Source organism: Xenopus laevis, chromosome 9_10L (assembly GCF_017654675.1).
Source record: "Xenopus laevis strain J_2021 chromosome 9_10L, Xenopus_laevis_v10.1, whole genome shotgun sequence".
Classification (NCBI taxonomy): Eukaryota; Metazoa; Chordata; class Amphibia; order Anura; family Pipidae; genus Xenopus; species Xenopus laevis.
In genome coordinates this window covers 116,428,992-116,452,257 of record NC_054387.1, presented here as the reverse complement: position 1 = coordinate 116,452,257, position 23,266 = coordinate 116,428,992, and the positions used below count along the sequence as shown (strand labels likewise).

Genomic DNA, 23,266 nt, shown 5'->3' with positions numbered 1-23,266 from the left:
ATCACTTTCAGGGTTCTTACAGACAGGGCCAGAACTAGGGGCAGCAAATTCACCTGCATAGGGTATAATCATTGTGATAAAATCAGGAGGTGCACGTGCAGCAAAAATATTTTATTGAGGTTTATTGTGCAAATCCATGTAATTATCAAAAACAATGCCACATAGCTTCATACATCTATTACATAGAGTAAATGGATTGAAAACAATTCCCCTGTTGTCCCACATGTACCTGTTCATAAACACCCCTCTCTCACAGCGCTACACTATATGGGAAGTTGCACGGGGTGCAGGGAAAGGAGGCCCCACAATACCTCGCCCAGCTGCACCCACATAATACTTTGCTGTTTGCAATCCACCATGGGTACAGAGGTGGCAGCAGAGGATCAGTGGGGGGATCTCAGTCCTGGTGGTGTAGGTCCAACAATATATTGGTCTTTGTCGCCTACAGGTGCTGGGCATTGAATGAGAACATGGCATATTGGTGGATAATCCGAATACCCATTCTGCTGGCCTCACTGGTATGGAAATTGACTAGAATCAACTTGTCTCGATGATGTGCCATGGTCCCCTTACCTACTTTCTCTCTGATCAGGAACCTGTACACAATGTGCTTATCTGTTATTGTGCATGGCCTCTGTATATCACAATCTTTTACGGTCAGGGCACACGCTCAGATTTGGGGAGATTAGTTGCTCGGCTACAAATCTCCTCTTCTTCGGGGTGACTTATCTCCGCGAACTGCCTCCCACTGGGTAAATTGTAAATTGCCAGCGGGTTGGCACTCGGAGTGCTTCGTTTTCTGAAGTCGCAAGTGGGAAGGCAGGGGAGGCAATCCTAATTTGCATATGTAAATTAGGAGCAGGAAGGGAAAACAAATGACTTTTTCGTCCCAAAACAAGGAAGTTAAAACAATGTTTCCACTTTTTCCCTTCCTTAATTTGCATATGAAAATTACGATTCGGCCAAATCTTTCACAAAGGATTCTGGGATATGGCCGGATGCCAAATAGCGGACTCGGTGCATCCCTAATTAATATAGATGTCTATACCTTTTCTATTCTCAGAGTACTTCTCATTTTACCACGTTTCTCAACCAGTTTAGATAATGAATTAGGGAGTTCTATTTCCTATTGTTGTTATCAAATATCTCCTATTATTATAATGGGAAGTTCCCATCATCAGTGCTCTTATGAATATATTCTTTCCACCAATATGTCATGATCTTATCATGTAGCTCTTCTCTTTTTCCTTTTATATTCTTAAATATGTCTAAATGTGTTGGATTGTATTTAAAGGGGTTTCTATGAGATAGACAGCGAAATTCTGAGACAATTTGCAATTGGTTTTCAGTTTGTATTATTTGCGATTTTTGAGTTATTTAGCTTTTTATTCAGATGGTTGCTAGGGTCCAAATTACCCTAGCAACCATGCATTGAATTGAATAAGAGACTGGAATATGAATAGGAGAGGCCTGAATAGAAAGATGAGTAATAAAAAGTAGCAATAACAATCCATTTGTAGCCTTACAGAGCATTTGTTTTTTTTAGAAGGGGTCGATGACCCCCATTTGAAAACTCAAAAGTCAGAAGAAGGCGAATAATTACAAAAAACAACAAAAAATAAAGTTTGATTGAAAAGTTGCTTAGAATTAGCCATTCTATAACAGAAAAAACCCATATAATCCCTTCTCTTACCTTTTTCAGATAAACCTTGTCATTTTCATGAGAATTTTGAAGGTGATATTGTCCAAGTTGCGAGCCAATCAGAAAGGATACGCAGACTACAAGCTCAGGTGAGCTCCCCAGTAGAAATGATGATTTTGCTCATCTATCCTATGCTTATAATTGTGACCCCCCAGGGCATCTGTAGTCCAATCAGTATCTGAGCAAACCCAATAAGACAAGTGGAAAGCTGATCATTTGGGCCATGAAACCACTGACTGTCAAGAGTTGTTGAATAAGCAGCTGCTAATGAAGATCAGGACTTCTCTTTCGTTCACAGAGTCCAGCATTCTGCATTTCTTTTGCTTCATCTGAGAGATAATCTTTACATGGAATAATGTCTCCACAGGTTGGCTAAGGCCACACTGACGCTGATCCCACTTTTTGGAATTCATGAGGTTGTGTTTATCTTTGCCACAGATGAACAAACGTCGGGAATCCTTCGCTACATCAAGGTCTTCTTTAACCTCTTTCTCAACTCCTTCCAGGTGAGACCACCAGACCTGACAAGGCTTAAGCTAGACTCAGGGATCCCCAACCTTTTGAACCCGTGAGCAACATTCATATGTAAAAGGAGTTGGGGAGCAACACTAGCATGAAAAATGTTCCTGGGGGTGTCAAATAAGGACTGTGATTGGCCATTTGGTAGCCCCTATGTGGACTGTCAACCTACAAGAGGCTCTGTTTGGCAGCACACATGGTTTTTATGCAACAAAAACTTGCCTCCAAGCCTGGAATTCAAAAAATAAGCACTTGGTGTGAGGACACTGGGAGCAACATCCAAGGGGTTGGAGAGCAACATGTTGCTCGCAAGCTACTGGTTGGGGATCAATGAGCTAGAGGAACACATACAGTGAGCACCACCAGGCATAGTTAGTACCAGACACAAAATTGTTTTTCTGCCTATGACTAAGTGCTGGGTAAGCATGAAACACGTTAGGCGTTAGAGGGTATACTCTTGATGTTTTTTAATAATTGATGTGAATAAAATATATATTTTTTACTAATTAGCATGCCTTGGAGAAAAATTTTTTTGTATTTGTAGTTTTCACCTCTGTTTGGTCACTAGAGGTCTCCGGTATGCGTTTTCATAGTATTTACTGAGTCTGCTCCCAATTTGATCTTTATAGTTAGTACCAGGCCTTGTAACCCATAGCAAATCGGATGTTTGATTGTGAAGAGGTGGCAAATAAATGCTACTTGCTGAATAGTTGCTATGGGTTATTAGACCTGGAGCATAGCATTTTAGATATACTTGCTCTTTCTCAACCAGAATTGGTTGCTACTTGCTAATTGGTTGCTATGGGTTACTAGACCTGGAGCGCTGCTCTTTCTCAGGCAGAATACGTGTTGTTCCTGAAAGGAAGTCCTTAAATATCACTTTAGGGGCTTTCTATTAAAAATATAATGATTGTTTCCAATATGGATAGGGCAGAGTATAACTGTAGGGGCACTAGACTCAGTGGCTTTTTTTTTTTTTTTAAATTCTTTATTTATAATTTTCCAGAGTACAGAAAAAAAGAAAAACAGACATAGAATCAAAAAAGAATAAATAAATAAGTTACATGGCGTATTTTACCATACAATCTACATAAGCTTATTCTTGAATAGCTGGCATATCATCACCTTAAAAATTCAAGTAGTTCTTACACTTTTATCCTTAGGTATGTCTAGCCCATTACGCCATGTATTTGAGTAAGGAGGGACAAACACAACAAAGAAAAAAAAAAAATAAAAAAGGGAAAAGAAAGAAAAACAAAACAGAAAATTGAAAAGGGATGCATATCCGTACATACTGTACGTACGTGTACACCTGCATATGTACGAGTGTACAGGCATACAAGTACACAAGTATACGAGAGGACCATGACTCAGATATTTAAAATTCCTATTACATCTAGGTTCACCACCATATAGATGTTCTATTTCAATTCTGGGTAATTAATTCTTGGTATTCTCTAGATTCTACAAACAGAAGCCAGTGAGTCCATTTTCGTGTAAACTGTGCTTGTTGAATTTTCCCCGTTTTGCTATTTTTAAATTTTTCAAACTGATACATTTCCTGAACTTTTCCTAGCCATTCTTTTATCGTTGGTACTGTATGCGATTTCCAGTACTTCGGTATAAGAGATTTGGCCACATTTATTAAAGTAGATATCAGAGATTTTTTGTATTGAGCTGTAGACAGTTTATTTTTATGCAGAAGGAAAAAGGCCGCTGAATCTTCTAAGTCTATATCCGTAAATTTATTTAGTAGTTGTTGTATTTCAAGCCTCAGTGGCTTTTATATTGTGGGCCAAGTATAGGGATTTCATGCACCTGTTACTATTGGCTGATGTCTCTGGGTGGATATTGAACACCAAGGGGATCATTCTTACTGGCTAAATTTGAAGTGATAAATAGCACTTCCTTGTAATTGACTACAAAAAATTGCGTCTTAATGATAATGAATTCAAATCTGATATGATTTGTGTGAGGTCTTATCTGTATTCCCCTGCCATAGACTCACTCATGCCTCATTTAGAAGGTATGCGTTCCAAGGTTTTGCAGTTTATCTCTTTATTATCAGTTTATTTAAGGGAATGACCAGAATCCTCAGAGGGCTGGTATTCATGAAGTCTGAAACTTCTTCAGAAATGCAATTTTCCAAGTATTTTTGCAGAATGCAATGCCTGCTCCATCTAGTGGCAGAATAGTGAATTTTGAATGTATTTGTTATTATATTTATATGTTATTACATACTGGGCTGGTCCTATCAAATGTGGGGCCCAATTGGGACCATGTTGGCGGGGCCCCTAGACAAAGTGTTGCTGGCTACTGACACACCAAGTATTTAGGAAAATAAGGGCATACAGGCACAAAATAGAAAGGAAAGGGGCAGACAAGGTAACATAATAGGGGCACACAGGGTAAGAGAGAGAGGGAGGAAATAGGAGAGTGGACTGGGCCAATTAGTTTGGGGCTGGGCCGATTCATCTTGGGAGCAGGCTTGGTTGGATTGGGGGCAGGCAGGGCCTATCAAGGTTGGAGGAAAGCTGGGCCTATGAGAGTTGGGGGCGGCTAGACCTATGGTTTTGGGGATGGGCTGGACTCTCAAAGTTGGGGGCAGGCCAGGCAGCATCATGTGCTGAGGGAAATATTATCTGTGCTGCCCTGTGGTGCGGGGCCCCCCAGAGGTGCGGGGCCCAATTGGGCCCAATTGGTCCAATTGGCCTAAGGCCGGCCCTGAATTTACATATGTAAATGAATAAAATAAATCAGTAGCAAAAATACAAATGTGATATTGCCCCTTTAGGAGGAAGACACACAAAAATGTGGCTCCAAAAATACCCTGCCATAGACAATACTGAGAATTGCCAAAGCCAATTATCACTATTGTCTATTTTGTAGCCGTGACAAGTAGCTGCTACTAGTAGCTCTGTGTGTCTTCACACTGGGTGTTTTGGGGAGATTTTGTCGCCTGGCGACTAATCGCCTCGTTTTTGCGGCGACCAATCTCCCCAAACGCCTTCCCTCACTCTGCGCCGGCTAAAATGAAAGTCGCCCGAAGTTTGCTCGTGAGGCAACTTCAAGCCACTACGGAAAACAAACCGCCCATGTGATTAGCGCCGGCGTTTTTTCATTTTAAGCCAGCGCAGAGTCAGGGAAGGCGTTTGGGGAGATTGGTTGCCGCAAAGACGAGGCCAGGGACCAAATCTCCCCAAAATGCCTAGTGTGGACTTTACGCATGAAGGAAGAGGAATGCCCACGAGCAATGGTAAATATATTCGCTAGTGATTAGGGTTGCCATCTGGCCAGTATTTTACCGGCCTGGACGGTAAAATTGGTACTTAGTGACAATGTTATTAATAACGAAAAACCATCAGGATGGCAGGTATTTTTTTCCAGAAATGGTGGCAACCCTACTAGTGATGAGTGAAACTGCCCCTTTGCTGAAAAATTTGCAAAATTGTGGGAAAAAATTAGCAAAATTTGCATTGGAGTCAATGTGTATTTTTGCCAGTAAATTAAGTCTAATAAATAATGTTGTATGCATTTTTTTCTGGCACAGAAACCCGCATTTCTTTTCTGGAGAAACAAAATGTACAATGACATTCCCGTACTGCCATTGGTGGTTTTCTTGTATTCTGCTTTGGTTTTCCCCTACAATAATGACATTTTCCAGCTGCTTGTGCTTGCCTTGTATTATATGCTGCTCTCTGAAATAAGCAGAGTGAACATAAAGGGAGCGGTTAATTAGCCAGCCAATTACAGAAAAGGAACCAACGAGCTGTCAGAGTCCTGGAAAGGTCAGGCTATTCCATTACATGGACTTATGTTTACTAAAAGTGAAATCTTGTAAATAAGAGCAGTTTGTTTGTGTGAGATCTGTAGAGACATGTTCCCATGAAACAAAAGGGCACCTGTTGACAGCAACTCATGTTTATTTGCATCCCTGTACAAAAAAAAAAAAAGAATGTCCAGTTTTGACTACACAAGTTCCAGTGCGGGTCAGTTCTGGAGATACAGTACAAGTACAATCACTCCAACAACATACGGCAGGTTAATTGGCTCCTGATAGCACTGACTCTAGTGTGTGCGAATGGGATAGGGGCTTTAGATTGTAAGCTCCACTGGGGCATGGACAGTGTTGTATAATCTTTGTACAGTGCTGCAGAATTTGTTGGCTCTATATAAATAAAGGATAATAATAATAATACTGAATTGTGAACACTAGCAGCCATTATAGGGTGGCTCCGGGAACAAAGACAATGAATGGAGAAAAGATCAGCCTTGCATTCAGAATTTGCTCTCTGTCCCTTTTACATTCAAAAGTAAGTGCTAAGTGTTAATAGTAGTGATGGGTGAATAAATTACGCCAGGCATTAATTCGCAGCACCAGTCATGGATACGCCACCCGCGAATAAATTCGCGAAACTGCATTGGAAATTTGCATAATGCAAATAAAAATTGGCATGTGTCAAAATTATTCGGACGCCCATTGACTTTAATGCATTTGGACAAAATAGTCGCACGTATAAAAATTGTCACTCGCACCAAAACTTTGTCTCGCGTCAAAATAGTTTTGATGCTCAATGCGTTTTGCGAATTTTCGCTGTTTGATTCATTTTTTCGCCGTTTCGCGAATTATTCAGCAAAGCGAATCGCCCCAGATTCACACATCGCTGAGAGAAAAGACGATAGGGGTCCCTGCCCTATAGAGCTCACAGTCTTATTTAAATACAATGTAAGTGGAGTGACTTTCCAGTTTACATAAATAAAACCTGTGGTTTAAAGGATATTTGGAAACAGTGGTGTAACTAGATGACCATATCCTGAGGTTGACCTTTTTTACCAATATATGTTGAAATCACTTCAGGGTCTGCTTCATCCAGGGGCGTAATTACAGAGGAAGCAGACCCTGCGGCTGCAGGGGGGCCCAGGAGGTACAGGGGGCCCCATGAGGCTCTCATTGATGAGCAACTTGAACATATATTGGTAAAACAGGACAAACACTGGATATGTTGGAGGCCCTAAAATTAATTTGCTGTGGGGCCCAGCAACATCTAGTTACGCCACTGGCTTCATCTGTAGTTACACCCCTGTTTGCAAATGTAATTGCAATTGAAATCAGTATCTTTTCTTTCCCTTTCTAGGCTACAGGTGTTTTTACATGCACCATACGGGAACAGAGGAATTTCAGGAGTGGTTCACCTTTGAGATAACTTTTAGTATGATGTAGGGAGTGATATTCTGAGACCATTTGCAATTGGTTTTCATTTTTTATTATTTGCACTTTTTGAGTTACTTGCCTTTCTATTCAGCCGCTCTCCAGTTTGCAGTTTCAGCAGTCTGGTTGCTGGGGTCCTTATTACCCTAGCAACGATGCACTGATTTGAATAAGAGACTGGAATATGAATAGGAGAGGCCTGAATAGAAAGATGAGTAATGAAATGTAGCAACAACAATACATTTGTAGCCTTACAGAGCATTTGTTTTTAGATGGGGTCAGTGACCCCCATTTGAAAGCTGGACAGAGTCAGAATAAGAAGGCGAATAATTAAAAAAACTATTACAAATAAATAATGAAGACCAACTGAAAAGTTGCTTAGAATTGGAGAGTCTATAACATACTAAAAGTTAACTTGAAGGTGAGCCACTCCTTTAACAGATATCGGCCAGTTACAAGGGGTGGCAAAAAAACAGAAATTTGGCTCTGCTAGTGCAGAAAGCTCAGTACGCGCTCATTACACTAGCAATTGCGCACCTTTTGACCTGCTCCAACGCTAAACTTTAAGCGCGGAGAGGGAGGCGGCATCGGGGTTGCTGCCTCAGGCCAGCAGCCCACGATCGCCCCTGGGTACACGGGGGGGCAGCTGCGGGGTCAGTGGGGTTGCAGCTGGGGCAGGGGGCCCAGGGAGGGTGTGGAGGCCCCTGAAGCAACAGCCCCAGTGGGTCCTGGACCCCCCAGTCTGATGCCGTGTGTTTTAGGGTAGAACTAAATGGACGTGGTCGAACTTCCCTGCTTTTTCGCCAGATGCGACGCGCTGCGCGTCAAGTCAGATTTGACGGAAAACAAGGTAAGAAATACAAATGAACGCTGCGACACCATCCGTGTCGCACCCGGCGAAAACGCATGGCAATCATCCATGTAGTTCTACACTAAGTAGGATTCTATCAGTACATTCCCCGTGGTGATGTCACTGCAGTGGACTGGGTTGGGGGCTGGAGGTACTGGGTTTAGGCCAAGAGCAAGTTGGAAGCATTACCATGTCCAAGGGGCTGATCTCACAGAAGGGAAAGAGGGAACATGTAGTTGGTACTGATCCCTGTAGTAAATATAATATGACACAGTATGATATATTTCAGCAAGCGCTGAAGCACCTCTGGGCCAGTGTACTCTATATTTATTACGCACACCCATTCCAAAGAACAACAAGGTGACATAAGAACTGCTCCATATTCTACTTGATAAATGTGCCCTGTTTTACTGCAGGAAAAAGTCTAAAATTGGAGCAACTACTAAATACCATCAATTACAGCCCCCCCCCTCCCCAATTTATTCTTTTAATTTAAAGGCCTCTCAGGGCTCCTAATTACTCAAGCTTTTCCAAAGTGACACCAAGCATGTTTTGCAACACAGGTCTTTTGTTTTAGCTGAAGTTTTAGGCGTGTTAACCCAATAATGTCCTGGTCTGGCCTGGCATTTCAACTACACAGAGGCCCAAACAGCTCCCCATGGTTCCAATAAATAGTGAGTGTCTATGGCATGTTACAGCCAGAATTCACAGCCACTGAATAAGTGGCTACATATATGTTTAGCATGTAAGTGAATGGGCTTAGACGCGGCAATTGGCCAATCACCACATCATAGCTCGACCCACCCATACAACATCACTGTCCCACCCCATGACATCATTGGCCCGCCCCTGCCTGGAGGTCACAGCGGGGAAAAGTGGCAACCCTAAAAAGGGCATCTTATTTGTTGTGAAAGGGGTGAGGCTTGCAGGAGGGGGCAGGGTTTGTATGGCTCATGGGTGGAGTTTTTGCTGTAGATGGGAGGGGTCTCATTATACTTATTGTCGGGGCCCCACCCCACATGCTACACAGTGACTTAGGGTAGAACTCCACGAGCGTTTTTCGTCGGATCGACGCCCACTGACAAAATGCACACGTCAAGATATAATTGGACTGAATGAAAAGTCGGAGGTAACAACTAAACAGTCCGACTGTCGGAAGAAGATGCTGCTTTCTGCGTCCACATCTGACAGTTGTGTCGCATGTAATGTAGTTTATATCTGCAACGTTTCATTCAGTCCAATTAGAATCGACGCCTGCGTCTCCATCTGACTTGTCGCGTGCGTTTTGTCGGCTGGCGTCAATCTGATGAAAACCGCTTGTTGAGTGCTACCCTAATGGGCTAATAATTGTGGCCTCCTAGGTGGAGGGGCCCCTGCTCACTTAGTAGAATGGAGCTCCATTAAGATTACTGATGGGGGCTCTGTAGAAAGTAATATTGGTCTTCATTTTATTTACATTTTCCGTTGTGCAGCAGTCAGGCTTCTATCTTATTATTTAGTACAATTAGAGATCAGGACAAGGGTCTGAATGCTTTCACAAGACACTTGTCATTTATTCAAAGCATTTAATGCAGGGTGTCAGATATTGGTGAGCAGCAGAACCAGGGATTACAGAGAGCAACTGTGAGCTCTGGACTGTGTGTCAAGATAGAAAAGTGTTTAAAGTCATGCAATATATGTATTGGAACATTAAAGGGACACTGTCATGGGAAAAAACATTTTTTTCAAAATGAATCAGTTAATAGTGCTACTCCAGGAGAATTCTGCACTGAAATCCATTTCTCAAAAGAACAAACAGATTTTTTTTTATTCAATTTTGAAATCTGACATGGGGCTAGACATATTGTCAATTTCCCAGCTGCCCCCAGTCATGTGACTTGTGCTCTGTTAACTTCAATCACTCTTTACTGCTGTACTGCAAGTTGGAGTGATATCACCCCCTCCCTTTCCCCCCCCAGCAGCCAAACAAAAGAACAATGGGAAGGTAACCAGATAACAGCTCCCTAACACAAGATAAAGGTAGCCCTAGACGCAAAGATCCGCTCGTTTGACAACATCACCAAACGAGGGGATCTTTCCCCGATATGCCATTAACAAACATGGCTATATCGGGGGTAATCTGATTGTTCGGCCGTATGGCCAAACGATCCGATTACGATGTGCCATGGGCTCCGGCGGGATCGGTCGGGTCAAAATCAAACCTGACCGATCGACCAAACGACCGATCTCCGTCGGACGAAAGATGTCGGCACAAGCCACACACGATCTGAAAATCGTACGAATCCTTGATTCGTACGATAGGATCTGTGTGTCTATGGCCACCTTTACAGCTCCCTGGTAGATCTAAGAACAACATTCAATAGTAAAAACCAGTGTCCCACTGAGACACATTCAGTTACATTGAGAAGGAAAAACAGCAGCCTGCCAGAAAGCATTTCTCTCCTAAAGTGCAGGCACAAGTCACATGACCTGGGGCAGCTGGGAAATTGACAAAATGTCTAGCCCCATGTCAGATTTCAAAATGGAATATAAAAAATGTGTTTGCTCTTTTGAGAAATGGATTTCAGTGCAGAAGTCTGCTGGAGTAGCTCTATTAACTGGTGCGTTTTGAAAAAAAAACCAAAAAAACATGTTTTATGATGACAGGATCCCTTTAAATATAGTCATCCGTTCCCAAATCTCATCTGGTTTTTCTTATTCTTCTCTCTCACAGGGCTTCCTTGTAGCCGTGCTCTATTGCTTTGCTAATAAAGAGGTAGGTTTCTCTTGAAATGCTGCTTGTTCGCAATAAACATTCATTTATATTTTGACTTTAGTGCACCAGTCTAAAAGTTCATGATGTGACCCAGGCTTTGAAAGTTGTGCACAGGAGTTTACCATCTAGTATATTGTTATGAGTGTCAGTGGGCTCTGAGCAGCTGTTGAGAAGCTTAGGGGTGATTGCAAATCATCAAGAAAAAATGATGTTCAACTGTCATATATGCTGTTGCTACAAGGCTGATTATTAAATTCTCATGCAATTTGCACTGGTTTCTGAGCTGCCATCTAATGATAATCTGAATTATTACCACTCAGCCTGCGTCACAACTTTTATACGGATACAGTATATTGTCAGTCAGTTCCTAAGCTTAAAAAAGTGACAGCAGAACAGAGCCTGTGCATTGAATCAGTGTATTTGAACATGGTCAGACTGCCCACCGAAAAAAATCTTGATTGGCCCCAACAATGTTGGGCTCTGTCACCTGCCTGTAAGCCAGTTGTCCCCACTCACCACCATTCCACACATTCCACTGTGGGAGCAGCTTTGTCTAGGGGCAGAGTGGAAGCGAGGAGCAGCAGGGGTCGTGGGCCCCTCAGTAGGGTATCTGTTGGACTCCGGGACCCCAGTCAGACTCTGGTTAAGAAGATGGGGAGCTACTGGGGGCATATTTGGAGGCGAGGATCTTTCCTGCCACCCTTTATATGGTAGTGGCCGAGTCTATCGACTTGAGCCAGAATCACGTTTTACTGTATGAAAACACATGGAACATCACAGACCGTTGGAGTTTGGTAATCCTTACTGTGGCAGTTTGGGAAATGGCCAACGAAAGCCCATGACAGGTCAATATATCCACATCATACCTCTTCTCTAATGTATGCATAGGGCAACCTATATCCACCTAGATGTTGTAGTTAAAGGAGAAATCAACCATTTACCAAAAAAAAAAAACCCTACCCCCCACCCCACGTAGACCCCCCTCCCTCTCAGCCTAGCTGCCCCTAACTTTATACTTACCCCTCTGTGCCGATTCAGGAATCGGAGTTCACCACAGCCATCGAGTCTTCATGCGATTCTGCAATTTTCATACATTTCGATGCATGCGCAGTTGTCGCAATCCGGCCTACTGAGGACCCGGAAAATGGCTGCGGTGAACTCCGATGGCTGAATCTGCACCGATGGGTAAGTATAAAGTTAGGGGCATTTCCCTGGGGGGCAGTGAGGCGGGGGGGTCTACGTGGGGTGGGGTTTTTTTTTTTTGGTAAACTGTTGAATTCTCCTTTAACAACACTCCCTGGGGACAGCACCCCATGTGCTACTGTATAGATTTTGGGGAGGTCTCTGGATTTTCTCCTTTTAAAAATATGAAAATATTAATGCAGTCATTTTTTTTTTTGCATTTCAGGTGAAGTCAGAAATTCACAAGAAATGGAGGCTTTGGCAGGCAGACAGGAAAGCTCTCGTTTGCCCTCGATGACTTCAGTCCCTATACAGGCGCAGGAGACTTGCCAAATCCAAATAAAACGCCGCAGTAGAGAAGGGTTGTCCGGCTGTCTGTGGTGCAACACAAGGGACAGTCATTTTGTATATAGTGCCTAACACCAGGGAGTTGCAATAAACATAAAACAAGGAGATAAGTATATTTTTTTTTTTATTGTGAGGATAAAATTATCACTTAAAAATCTGCCACTTGCAGAGTATTAAAATTCACCAATCCAATTTCTCATAAAAGCTTTAACCAGCATCCCACATTTCCCCTTTAAAAACACACAGGCACTTATTGCTTTCATTCATTAATCTCTTCCCTACGGGCTGCCTGCATGTATATTCCTAATCTATCTCTTATTAAAAAGCCCTGCGGAACTTTGCTCTTTCGTTGCTGACGGAAAGCTTCATACAATAATCACAGAACTGCAGATCTGCCTCCCAGCCCATTCCTCCGTGCCCTGTAATGGCCTGAGACAGGCGCTGTAAGCAAGAGGTGCAATCATCACTCTCCGGCATCTGACATCTTCGGGGTGGAAAACTTCACCCACCGTCTTAAGAACAATAGAAAGGTGTCTGAAAGATAAAATCATTACAGTAAGCTATGAACCCATCTGTTACAGAATCCATAGGTGATGGCTAGTCCTGAGCGAATTGTAGTTATAACCTTACCTTAAGGATCACGGATCCGGCCATTTATGTCTCCCCTTGTCTGGCATGCGCAGCTTCTCCAGGTTTTCCTGTACTGCTCTTGTAGATTTCCCTGCGGATAACAGTCACGGTTTAAAGGAATTGTTCAGTATAACAATAAAAACTGGGTAAATAGGCTGTGCAAAATAAAAAAATTTTTTTCAATACAATTAGTTAGCCAAAAATGTAATGTATAAAGGCTGGAGTGACTGGATGTCTAACATAATAGCCACAACACTACTTCCTGTTTTGCAGCTCTCTTGGTTTCCACTGATTGGTTACCAGGCAGTAACCAATCAGTGTCTTGAAGGGGGGCACATGGGTCATATCTGTTGCTTTTGAATCTAAGCTGAATTCTAAGGATCAATTGCAAACTCACTGAACTTTTATGTCCCATGTGGCTCTCCTTAAAATCTCTGACTAACTCAGAGTTAGAGAGCTGAAACGCAGGAAGTAGTGTTCTGTACTTAATGTACTGATGCTTATACTGAAACATATATTATCTCTTAAAGCTTCCACGCTCAATTCTATCGGGCAGGAGTGTCAGAACTAAAAAGGGAGACAATTCCAGTAGTAGTAGTAAACGTTTGCCGTTCTCTCCAGCTCTTGCCCAGTCTGAACAGCAGAGGGCGCTCCTGTTACACAATGTAAAAAATGCTAATATGAAATTAATGTAAATTAGTAGTAAAGCAGTAGTTTTACATTAAAGGGGTGGTTCACCTTTAAGGTAACTTTTATTATGCTATAGAACGACCAATTCCAATTCTAAGCAACTTTTCAATTGGTTTTCATTATTTATTTTTATAGTTTTATAAAAGTTATAGTAATATAGTAATTGTTGGTCTTTTTCTTCTGATTCTTTGCAGCTTTCAAATGTGCGTCGCTGACTCCCTTCTAAAAAACAAATTATTCAAATCGCGGCATGGTTGCTAGGGTAATTTGGGCCCTAGTTACCAGATTGCTTTAAATGCAAATTGAAGAGATGCTGAATAAAAAGCTAAATAACTGAAAAACCTTCAATAATAAAAACAAATTGTCTCAGAATACATCATACTAATCATACTAAAAGCTATCTCAAAGGTGAACAATCCCTTTAAATTATACGTGAGGGGTATACGTCCCCTTTAATTATGCATGAATTGTGGGTGTCTCCTTTAAATTGTAATGGCAATGATATCTTACCTAATGTTGCAGTAATTTCTTCCATTGACAAGGATAGTTCTACCATGGACATGGACTTCATAGAAGCTGCACTCATCCCTTCAAGTCCTGAACAAAAGCATAAGTGACTTCCTGAGATTTTTTATACACACACACAGCTTCTGTTATCAGAAAACTACAAAGGTCCGCGGTATTAATCAGCAAGTGCCACAGAACAATTGTGTTCCTGCTTATTCCTTCTCCGCATGTGCAGTAGAGTGAAAAGCTGAACTACAAAAAAAAAAAAGCTGACTTCTTCACTCAACTGGTGCTCACAGGGGAGCCAGACAGCTTGCACTGTACAGATAACTTGCAGTTAGACAGTGCTATACAGACTGGCAGGCATTTAAACAAGGAGTTACATTTTCAAATAATTTAAAGTGGATTAGGAACATCCCATTTAACATATATTTTATCCATACTTTGGAGGTATATATAAAACCTATTGCAGATATAGAAGATACCCAGAATGCTGCACATGATGTGAAAGTCCATACCTGTGGTTCTGCCATGAGCCCCCTTTGTTCTTGGAGCAGTAGCTTTTCCCAGTCGAAGTGACAGCTCCTGCTGGCAGCTCCTATACAGCAATGCAGTGTGATTAATTGTGGGGTTACACATGTAACAGATAAACATGTAGAAAATTGCAGAGAAGGAAAAGTGTACCTGAGCTGTGTGATGGCACGCTGGGCATCGTTGGCATGGTTACCTGCAGTCTCCAGTTGACACCGGAAGGCTCGACATTGGGATTCTTGCTCCATGAGGCAACTTTCAGCCACAGTACGTAGCTCACGCTCCTGGGCTACCTGGGCCTTTAGCAGTTCTGTCTCCTCACACTTCTGTTAATGAAAGATACAAAGATGCAACGTTGTCCACATCTCTCCATAACTTGACAGCAGCATGGTGGTACACTAATACACAACACTCCAATAAACACACACTCTAACCTTATGCAGCTGTATGGCTAATTCCTGCATCTCTGCCTCCAGCCGGTCAGCATAAACCTGCTCTAGGGCATCCCCAGGAGGGCGAGTAGAGCTGTGCCAGCGAGCTATGGCTGATGTCATCTTCCTCTTCGGGCCAAACAGGCTGCAGAACAGAAAAAAAAAAAGAAATAAAAGTGGTCAGTGTGAGTAATTATATACAAGCTCCATCACCTATGATTCCTAAAACTGAAGAGTACGTACGTGATGCCAACTTCACGCAGGTCTGTCTCTGTAAGGGTGAGAAAAATTCGCAAATTCACATCTTGCTCTTCGAAGACAGGCAAATACTTTGAGCAGCCAATCTGCTCCAGCATCTCCGATAGGTCCTGATGGGAAAGAAACAGTTACAAACACGTGGTGCAGTGTAATAATAGGTGCCATGTTTGCTACAACTCTAGTAACTCATAGCAACCAGCCAGTTAGACACAATTACAGGTCAGCGGTTTGGAAAACAAACATATGTCTGGCTGATAAGGGTTATCAGACCTGGCCAAACAAAACTGCTTTAAGGCAATGGCACAGAGAGATTTCAAACACCTTTAGCCCATTAAAGTATATATATATAACGCATATAAAGATTTGCAAGTGTTTGTGCAATAGCTTGTCATTTACATGCAGGTCAATGGGGAAACTTTTGGATACTCTGACAAGCTCTTTTGGGCTTCTTTAAAGAACATGTTGCTTAAAGTGTCCAAAATCTCTGTATCAGTGCCTAAAGAATTATGCATCAGATAGCAAATCAGAAAAACTATTATAGTTTAATAAAGATATAATGCAGTGTTGCCCTGCACTGGTAGAATTGCTTTGTTTGTTTATATAAATAAGCTGCTGTGTAGCAATTCGGGCAGCCATTCAAAGGAGAAAAGGCTCAGGTTACACAGCAGATAATCTCTGTAGAACATAATGGTGTTATCTGTTATCCACTATTTAACCTGTGTCATACAGCCTTTTTTCACTTTCCGCCATTGCTACACTGCAGCTTGATCATATGAACTATAGTAGTGTTTCTGAAGCAAACAGATCAGTTTTACCAGTACAGGGCAAAAAAAAAAACTTTCATTTTGGTGTTACTGTTCCTTTAACCCTTGCTAGATCAGTGGGAAGCCTGAGAGGCACGTTACAAATCTGCCCAGTCAACCAAACTTTGGCAGCTTCTTTGAATTCTAGTGCTGCTCTCTTTACCTTAGGCCCAGTGTAGGCTTGTGCTTCTAGGTTCAGTACAGAATTGGAAAACCTGCAGTCTGAACCCCCTTGAAAAGTGTGGGTATCTCCATTGCGTTGTTTCCCCTTGGCCAATGGTTTGGATGGTTTTCGGCTTGCAGTTTCTGCTCCGGAGTCGGAATCCTGAAAAAGGGGAGGAATGAATCTATGACACAAGCAGAGCAGCACAAAAAGAACACCATGGGAATAGAAATATCAGCACTGATATTTTCTGTATAGTTTGTTATTTTATTAACCCCTATGTTTGCAGAGCAAACAGCCTGAGACACTTAAAACACACTATATTGGAATAAAAAGTGCAACTTAAAGGGCTGCCCCTTTTCATGCTGCTAGAATTAGATTAAGATGGATGAAGGGAAGTCTGTAGTCTGAGAGGGGCCTGGCACATTTATCGTCCCCCATTAATACCATGCTAATAGAATGAGACATTGTGCATTATGATAAGTTGCATACCTCATTACTCTCCAGTGAAGCTTCACTGCTCACATCTGGATTGGGACATGGGCCCTCGCTACTGCTGCTCTGCAGTCTACCAGTATCGTCTTCATCTGAAAAATTAGCAAGCATTTTGGGTCATAATACAGAATAACATGTGGGTTGAATTATCCAACTATTTACCAGTACAATTATGCTTCGTACAGGGAAGCATTCTTCTCTGTAACGGATATGACTAAACTAAGGGGGCCTTCCTTTGGATGCTACGCCTGGAGTTATTACCACGAATGGCTGATTATGCTCTTAATGAGAGAATACCCCCCGGCAGTGAGTAAAAATGTCATACGATTATGGCAAATAAAAGGGAAACTGGAAAGTGTAAGAACAACGGAGACCTATGCAAAACTGAACCTGCAATCTGAATCTAGTAGAGAGACTAGGGAAAACAAAAAAGAGAAAAATATATAGCAGCCCTTAAAATGATGTGTTATAGTGTAATAGTGCATCTTCTGAAAGTCACTGGTCTGTGAAAACCATACCTCTGCTGCTGCCATTGCTTTCAACATCAAGCTCATTGATAGGAGAAGTGACATCTCTGTAACACAAGTTTTCATCTCCTGCAGCATCCTGTCCGCTAAATGTTACATACCCTTTAGGTGGGACATTGCCTGGGAGAAAAAAATATTGCATCAATATCGCATAATGAATCAGTTCATAGTTTCTCAAAACATCTGATCAAATAAAATACACCAACCACCGTTGTCCATACATGTCCTATTCCTAATAACTTTGCAATTGGCCTTAATTTTTTTTTTTTATAGTTTTCAAACTATTTGCCCCCCACTTCTATAATATTCCGGCTTTCAAATTGATGTCACTGACCCAGACAGACAGACAGAAACTATTGGTCTGTGAGCTTACAACTGTATTTTTGTTACTATTTATTACTTATCTTTCTATTCAGCCCCCTCAACAAATCATATTCCAGTATCTCATTTCAACCACTGCCTGGTTTCTAAGGTAAACAAGACCCTAGCCACCAGATAGCTGCTGAAATTCCATACTGGAGAGCTCCTGAACAAAAAGTTAAACTGAAAAGCCACAAAAAATAAAAAACAATTGTAAATTGTGTCAGAATATTAATATCTACATTGTTCTAAAAGTTAACTTAAATGTGAACAACCCCTTTAAGGTGACCTGTTTTCTCAGCATTGGAAAAGATCCAGTTCATGCGCAGTGGTAAATTGAAAATGTCCTGCACTAGTGATAATCCTAGGAAGATTACAAGCTATTACTTTTATTTGGAGAACACCATGAAATTTTCCACCACAAAATAATTTTAATAGTCAGGATACAGCAACTCTGTACTTACCATAAGCAGCCTGGTTTCCACCACCACCACCTCCTCCCCCTGTTATCTTGGCTAAGGCTTGGGGTCCATCATGAATGCTGGGACCCTTGGGCTTTCGCTGAGGTCTAGAACGTTGAGGAGTTGAAGTAGACTCATCTGAAGAACTGAGATCTTCGTGGCGCACTGCTATAGAAAGCAGACAAATCTTGATGGCCACTTTATAAAAGTAAACCAATTTCATAATTCCTACACTACTCTGTAAGGAGCTTTATTTATCTTATTAAGTGAAGGCTCAGTTTAAAGGACATGGAAACTAATTCCATGACATAATTTTAGGGATCGCTCATTTTAGGAAGAGAGTAAAAATGTTTTTTTCCTTAGGCCAATACTATTTTACAAGGGAAACAAATGCATCGTCCCAGAGGAAAATAAACATAACTTGGGTGCCTCCTTAACGTTAAGAAAAATCAATCAGTGGGGACCGCACTGGTATACTGATGCATTGCTCTCCTGGCAGCTCTCTCCCTAAAGCCCCGATATAATACAGTTGTTGGCATGGAGGCCAAATGATCAGATGATCCTAATTACTCCCCATAGCTTTAGCATTCACTTGCCATGCAGCAAAATGTTCTTACTTTTTCATGAAGTATTAAGTTTATGCCATCAAATTTTCCAGATCATGAATAACAACATCTTATCTCAGTTTGGGCATGGGGATATGTGAAAGCTTCCTGGTCACACTGCTGCTACTTTGTGGAAGACCCATTTACTTGAACCCAATTAGTAACGGACTGTGTACAATTGTTTTCCCCATAGGCAGCTATTGGACAACAGTATTATCATTTCCCATCATATACAAGGCCAGGTAATATATGTATATGGGTTACCTGATCCCCTGTTGTGCGCTCGGGACCCCCGAGGCCGGTGAGAGTCCAGGAGAGAAATAATCCTGGAATGTCCAAACCTTGCTGCCAACATACGAGCAGTATCCCCATTTCGATCTGTCTCAGCCACCTTCACTCCCTGTAAACAAAGTAATATGAATGTGAGCCTCTTCTAATTCAATACCAAAGATACTATGATGCCTGGCTGGCCTTCGGGAACTTACATGATTCAGTAGGTGCTGCACGATTACCTCATGACCAGATGCTGCCGCTTCCATGAGAGGTGTGAAGCCATAGAGAGGTTCTCTGTGCACCAAGATGGAAAATGACATTAAATCTTCACTTTGCCTACCTTAAAGGGGACTCGTCACCCAAAAAAAAATCCTATTTTATCCACATTAGTCAAGCAAAATGAACTTTAATTACACTATATAAATTATTTGAATCTGGTTTCCTTCAGTCTGGGAATTCATAATTATAACAAGCAGGCAGGAGCCATTTTGTGGACACTGTTATTAAGGCAAGCCTTGTATCATCTCGCAATCTTGTTTGTGCACCAGAATGGGGGACCTGATGTCCATCCCCATGTCCTGGCTACACAATTAAATGGTGAAGAGAACTGGGGGAATGTGTGGAGAGCAGTGACATCATGAAGTGCTGAATGGAAAGTGAAAGTAATTGCTTGCCCCACCTCTATGCCTAGGCAGACAATATTGATTGATTTCATGTTTAATTTGAAAAGTACTTTTATTATACAGATTTTTGTGTCTGGGTGACAGGTTCACTTTAAAACACCAACCCTAAAATATACCAGCACATTGGTTCAGTACTCCTGCTTTACACTCATCTGCTCATCTTACCTGACATCCCCATTTGCTCCATTCTCCAATAAGAAGCGAAGCATCCTTTGGTGACCTGAGCTAGTGCAGTGGAATAAGGCTGTCCAGCCTCGGTTATCTCTTGACTCCAACTCTGCCCCTTGCTGTGACGGAGAGAAAATTACAGAATTAAAGCACAAGAACCATCTGCTCATGAGTGAACTAGATTCAAGAACTGACAGTCCCACCCAACTGCCTGAGGCCTCCAGCTCCTACATCTAATGTGATCATTAAACAGCAAGCAGATTATGGTTGAGGCACCTAACCTGCAGCAAGAAGTAGGCCACACTCTCATTTCCGCAGCTGGCCGCCAGCATCAAAGGGGTCTGCCCGCTAGGAGTACTACAGTTCACATCCACACCTGCCTCCAGCAGCAGGCTGACTATAGCGTCATGGCCAATGTAAGAAGCATACATAAGGGGTGTCCATCCTCCCAGGTTCTGCTGGTTCAGATCAACATCCCTCCTAAATCCAAAAGACAAAGGTGATATATTCCATTACAGAAGTAAAATAGATGGGTGGTTTTTCAGCCCTTGCTGAGCCCCAAACTGCTGCTTTCACAAATGCCCCCACAGCCCTCTCTATTCACTGAATGTAGGTAATAGATTCTTGCATTATATACCCTTAACCCAATGAATTAAGAGGCAAGTTTTAGCAAATCTGGCCTGTCACCTTCCTAATTGTAGCAGGTACATATAGGATCAGTGCAACGTAGCGGTTTGCATTGAATGTAGCCAGTAAAAAGTCCTTTTAAGCTTTGAAAGTGTGGATCATGAAAGTAGGTCTGTATTATGGCTGCACCCACAGTATTGTAATGAATGGCTATGTTGGTGTTAGAGAATAGTCAGTGTTGGGGAGGGATCATTAGGGTCACCAGTGCATCTCACCTGCGCACAAAGTGCTGAACCACATCATACTGTCCAATAGAGGCTGCGGTGTGTAGGTCCAGTGGTAACTCTGCATCATCCAGAGGCTCCCCATACCAAATAGACAGGCTGTGGCTCAGCATCTCTGTCTCACTGGCTTCATCACTCAGCTCTGCCATCTCCCTGTCTGCCAGGTGGAAAGCGGGCACATCAACATCTACAGCAAACCTCTTAATTAGACATCCACTGCCCCTCCTCCTGATACACAAACATCAGAGCACCTACTTCTACTCCCTACTACACAGACATCAGGTAACGTCCCTCTCCCCTTCTCCCAATACAGACATTAGATTACCTACCTCCCTCCCTCCCTCCCTCCCTCCCTCCCTCCTCCTAATACACAGACAGCAGCACACCTACCTCCCCCATATTCCTTATACACATCAGGTGCCCTACCTCAAACCATCCTACTACAGATAACAGAGCCCCTCTTCCCAACTCCTTATACACAGACATCAAGGCAATTAACTCTCCATCAGGTAGGCTACTACTCTCCAAATAAAATTCAAATATCAGGGCACCAATCTCTCTCCGCATACATTTTCTCTCTCTCCTCATACACTCACACTCTCCTCATACACTCACACTCTCCTCATACACTCACACTCTCCTCATACACTCACACTCTCCTCATACACTCACACTCTCCTCATACACTCACACTCTCCTCATACACTCACACTCTCCTCATACACTCACTGGCTCTCCTCATACACTCACTGGCTCTCCTCATACACTCACACTCTCTCCTCATACACTCACTCTCCTCATACACTCACTCGCTCTCCTCATACACTCACACTCTCTCCTCATACTCACACTCCTCATACTCACACTCTCTCCTCATACACTCACACTCTCTCCTCATACACTCACACTCTCTCTCCTCATACACTCACACTCTCTCCTCATACACTCACACTCTCTCTCCTCATACACTCACACTCTCTCCTCATACACTCACACTCTCTCCTCATACACTCACACTCTCTCTCCTCATACACTCACACTCTCTCTCCTCATACACTCACACTCAAGCTCTCTGCTCATAAACTCACTCAGTCTCTCTCCTTCTACACTCACTCTCTCCTCACACAAACACACTCGCAATCTCTCTCCTCATACACTCACTTTCTCCTCATACACACTCACAGTCTCTCTCATGATACACTCTCTATATCTCCTTATACACTCAGTCTCTCCTCATACACTCACACTCTCTAGCTCTCTGCTCATACACTCACTCTCTCCTCACACAAACACACTCACAGTCTCTCTCCTCATACACTCACTCCCTCCTCATACACTCACACTCTATCTTTCTCCTCATACACTCACTCCCTCCTCATACACTCACACTCTATCTTTCTCCTCATACACTCACTCCCTCCTCATACACTCACACTAACTCTCTCTCCTCATACACTTACTATCTCTCTCCTCATACACTCACTCTCTCCTCATACACTTACTATCTCTCTCCTCATTTACTCACACTCTCTCCTCATACACACTCAAACTCTCGATCTCTCTTCATACACTCCCTCCTCATACACTCCCTCCCTCATCATACACTCAGGTCCAGGACTTCTCGGCTACACAATCATCACTGGAAGCACTTCCTACTCATAGCTTTATAATCCACCCGTCTCAACACAGAAGTCAGCCTGAAACTTTTGGGGGTAACTGAACTACCAAACCTCTTACCTTTAACCCTACTTTGCTACTTCAGACACAGCACGGTTCTAAGCCCCTTTTCCGCAAGGAACTCTGGGATACGTAGTCCTCCCACGCTCGCAACTCTTAATCATTGAAGTCCGCTAAACTACAATCCCCAAACCCACATACTAACAGCCCCGCCTCCGTTTTGATTGATAGCACGATCCGCCAATAAAGCCCTAGAGTACGTCAAATGCGCCGAGCAAATCAGCTAATGACAATGAAACCTAAGATCCTGCTTGCTGTATAATAAACTCCCTGTACGGCATTCTACGGTTTTAGGTATTTCCGATCTACGCTATGAAATGAACATACAATAAATATTACTTGTACAGATATCACGCTGTCCGTGAAGTCTTATAGAAAACAAACATTATTCGGTATTCGCCTTGCACTATTTCCTCACAGACTTTACAGCAGGGGGGGGGCTTCTATTGGTTGCCTGGGAGATATGAA

General features: G+C 42.5%; 2 protein-coding genes across 7 annotated transcripts in view; one reads left to right on the top strand and one right to left on the bottom strand.

The window, feature by feature from the left end:
* The window catches only part of LOC108701904 (glucagon receptor), a 51,775-nt gene extending 39,110 nt beyond the window's left edge, over positions 1–12,665 (top strand). Inside the window, exons 10-14 of the mRNA XM_041575823.1 lie at positions 449–518; positions 1,703–1,791; positions 2,070–2,208; positions 10,994–11,035; positions 12,444–12,665. Coding sequence (XP_041431757.1) covers positions 449–518; positions 1,703–1,791; positions 2,070–2,208; positions 10,994–11,035; positions 12,444–12,515 — 412 coding nt within the window. The 3' untranslated portion in view covers positions 12,516–12,665. The remainder of the gene's footprint in view (positions 1–448; positions 519–1,702; positions 1,792–2,069; positions 2,209–10,993; positions 11,036–12,443) is intronic.
* A 7-nt stretch (positions 12,666–12,672) lies between these two features.
* On the bottom strand, positions 12,673–23,197 carry LOC108701635 (ankyrin repeat and SAM domain-containing protein 3). 6 transcript variants are annotated; one of them, XM_018236528.2, is made up of 17 exons: positions 22,799–23,197; positions 21,053–21,248; positions 20,432–20,630; positions 20,148–20,269; positions 19,512–19,593; positions 19,291–19,426; positions 18,425–18,589; positions 17,592–17,720; positions 17,071–17,165; positions 16,579–16,740; positions 15,598–15,722; positions 15,358–15,499; positions 15,077–15,249; positions 14,911–14,990; positions 14,396–14,482; positions 13,196–13,286; positions 12,673–13,099 (listed from the first exon to the last, which is right to left on the bottom strand). In XM_018236528.2, the coding sequence occupies exons 2-16, from the start codon at positions 21,208–21,210 to the stop codon at positions 13,204–13,206; spliced, it is 1,938 nt and encodes a 645-aa protein (XP_018092017.1). In that variant the 5' UTR covers positions 21,211–21,248; positions 22,799–23,197; the 3' UTR covers positions 12,673–13,099; positions 13,196–13,203. The 6 variants fall into 6 exon arrangements, with proteins under 6 accessions (XP_018092017.1, XP_018092014.1, XP_018092015.1 ...); XM_018236525.2 differs by having other exon boundaries at positions 21,053–21,218; XM_018236526.2 differs by lacking the exon at positions 22,799–23,197 and adding an exon at positions 22,665–22,783 and having other exon boundaries at positions 21,053–21,218.
* Between the last annotated feature and the right edge of the window lie 69 nt (positions 23,198–23,266).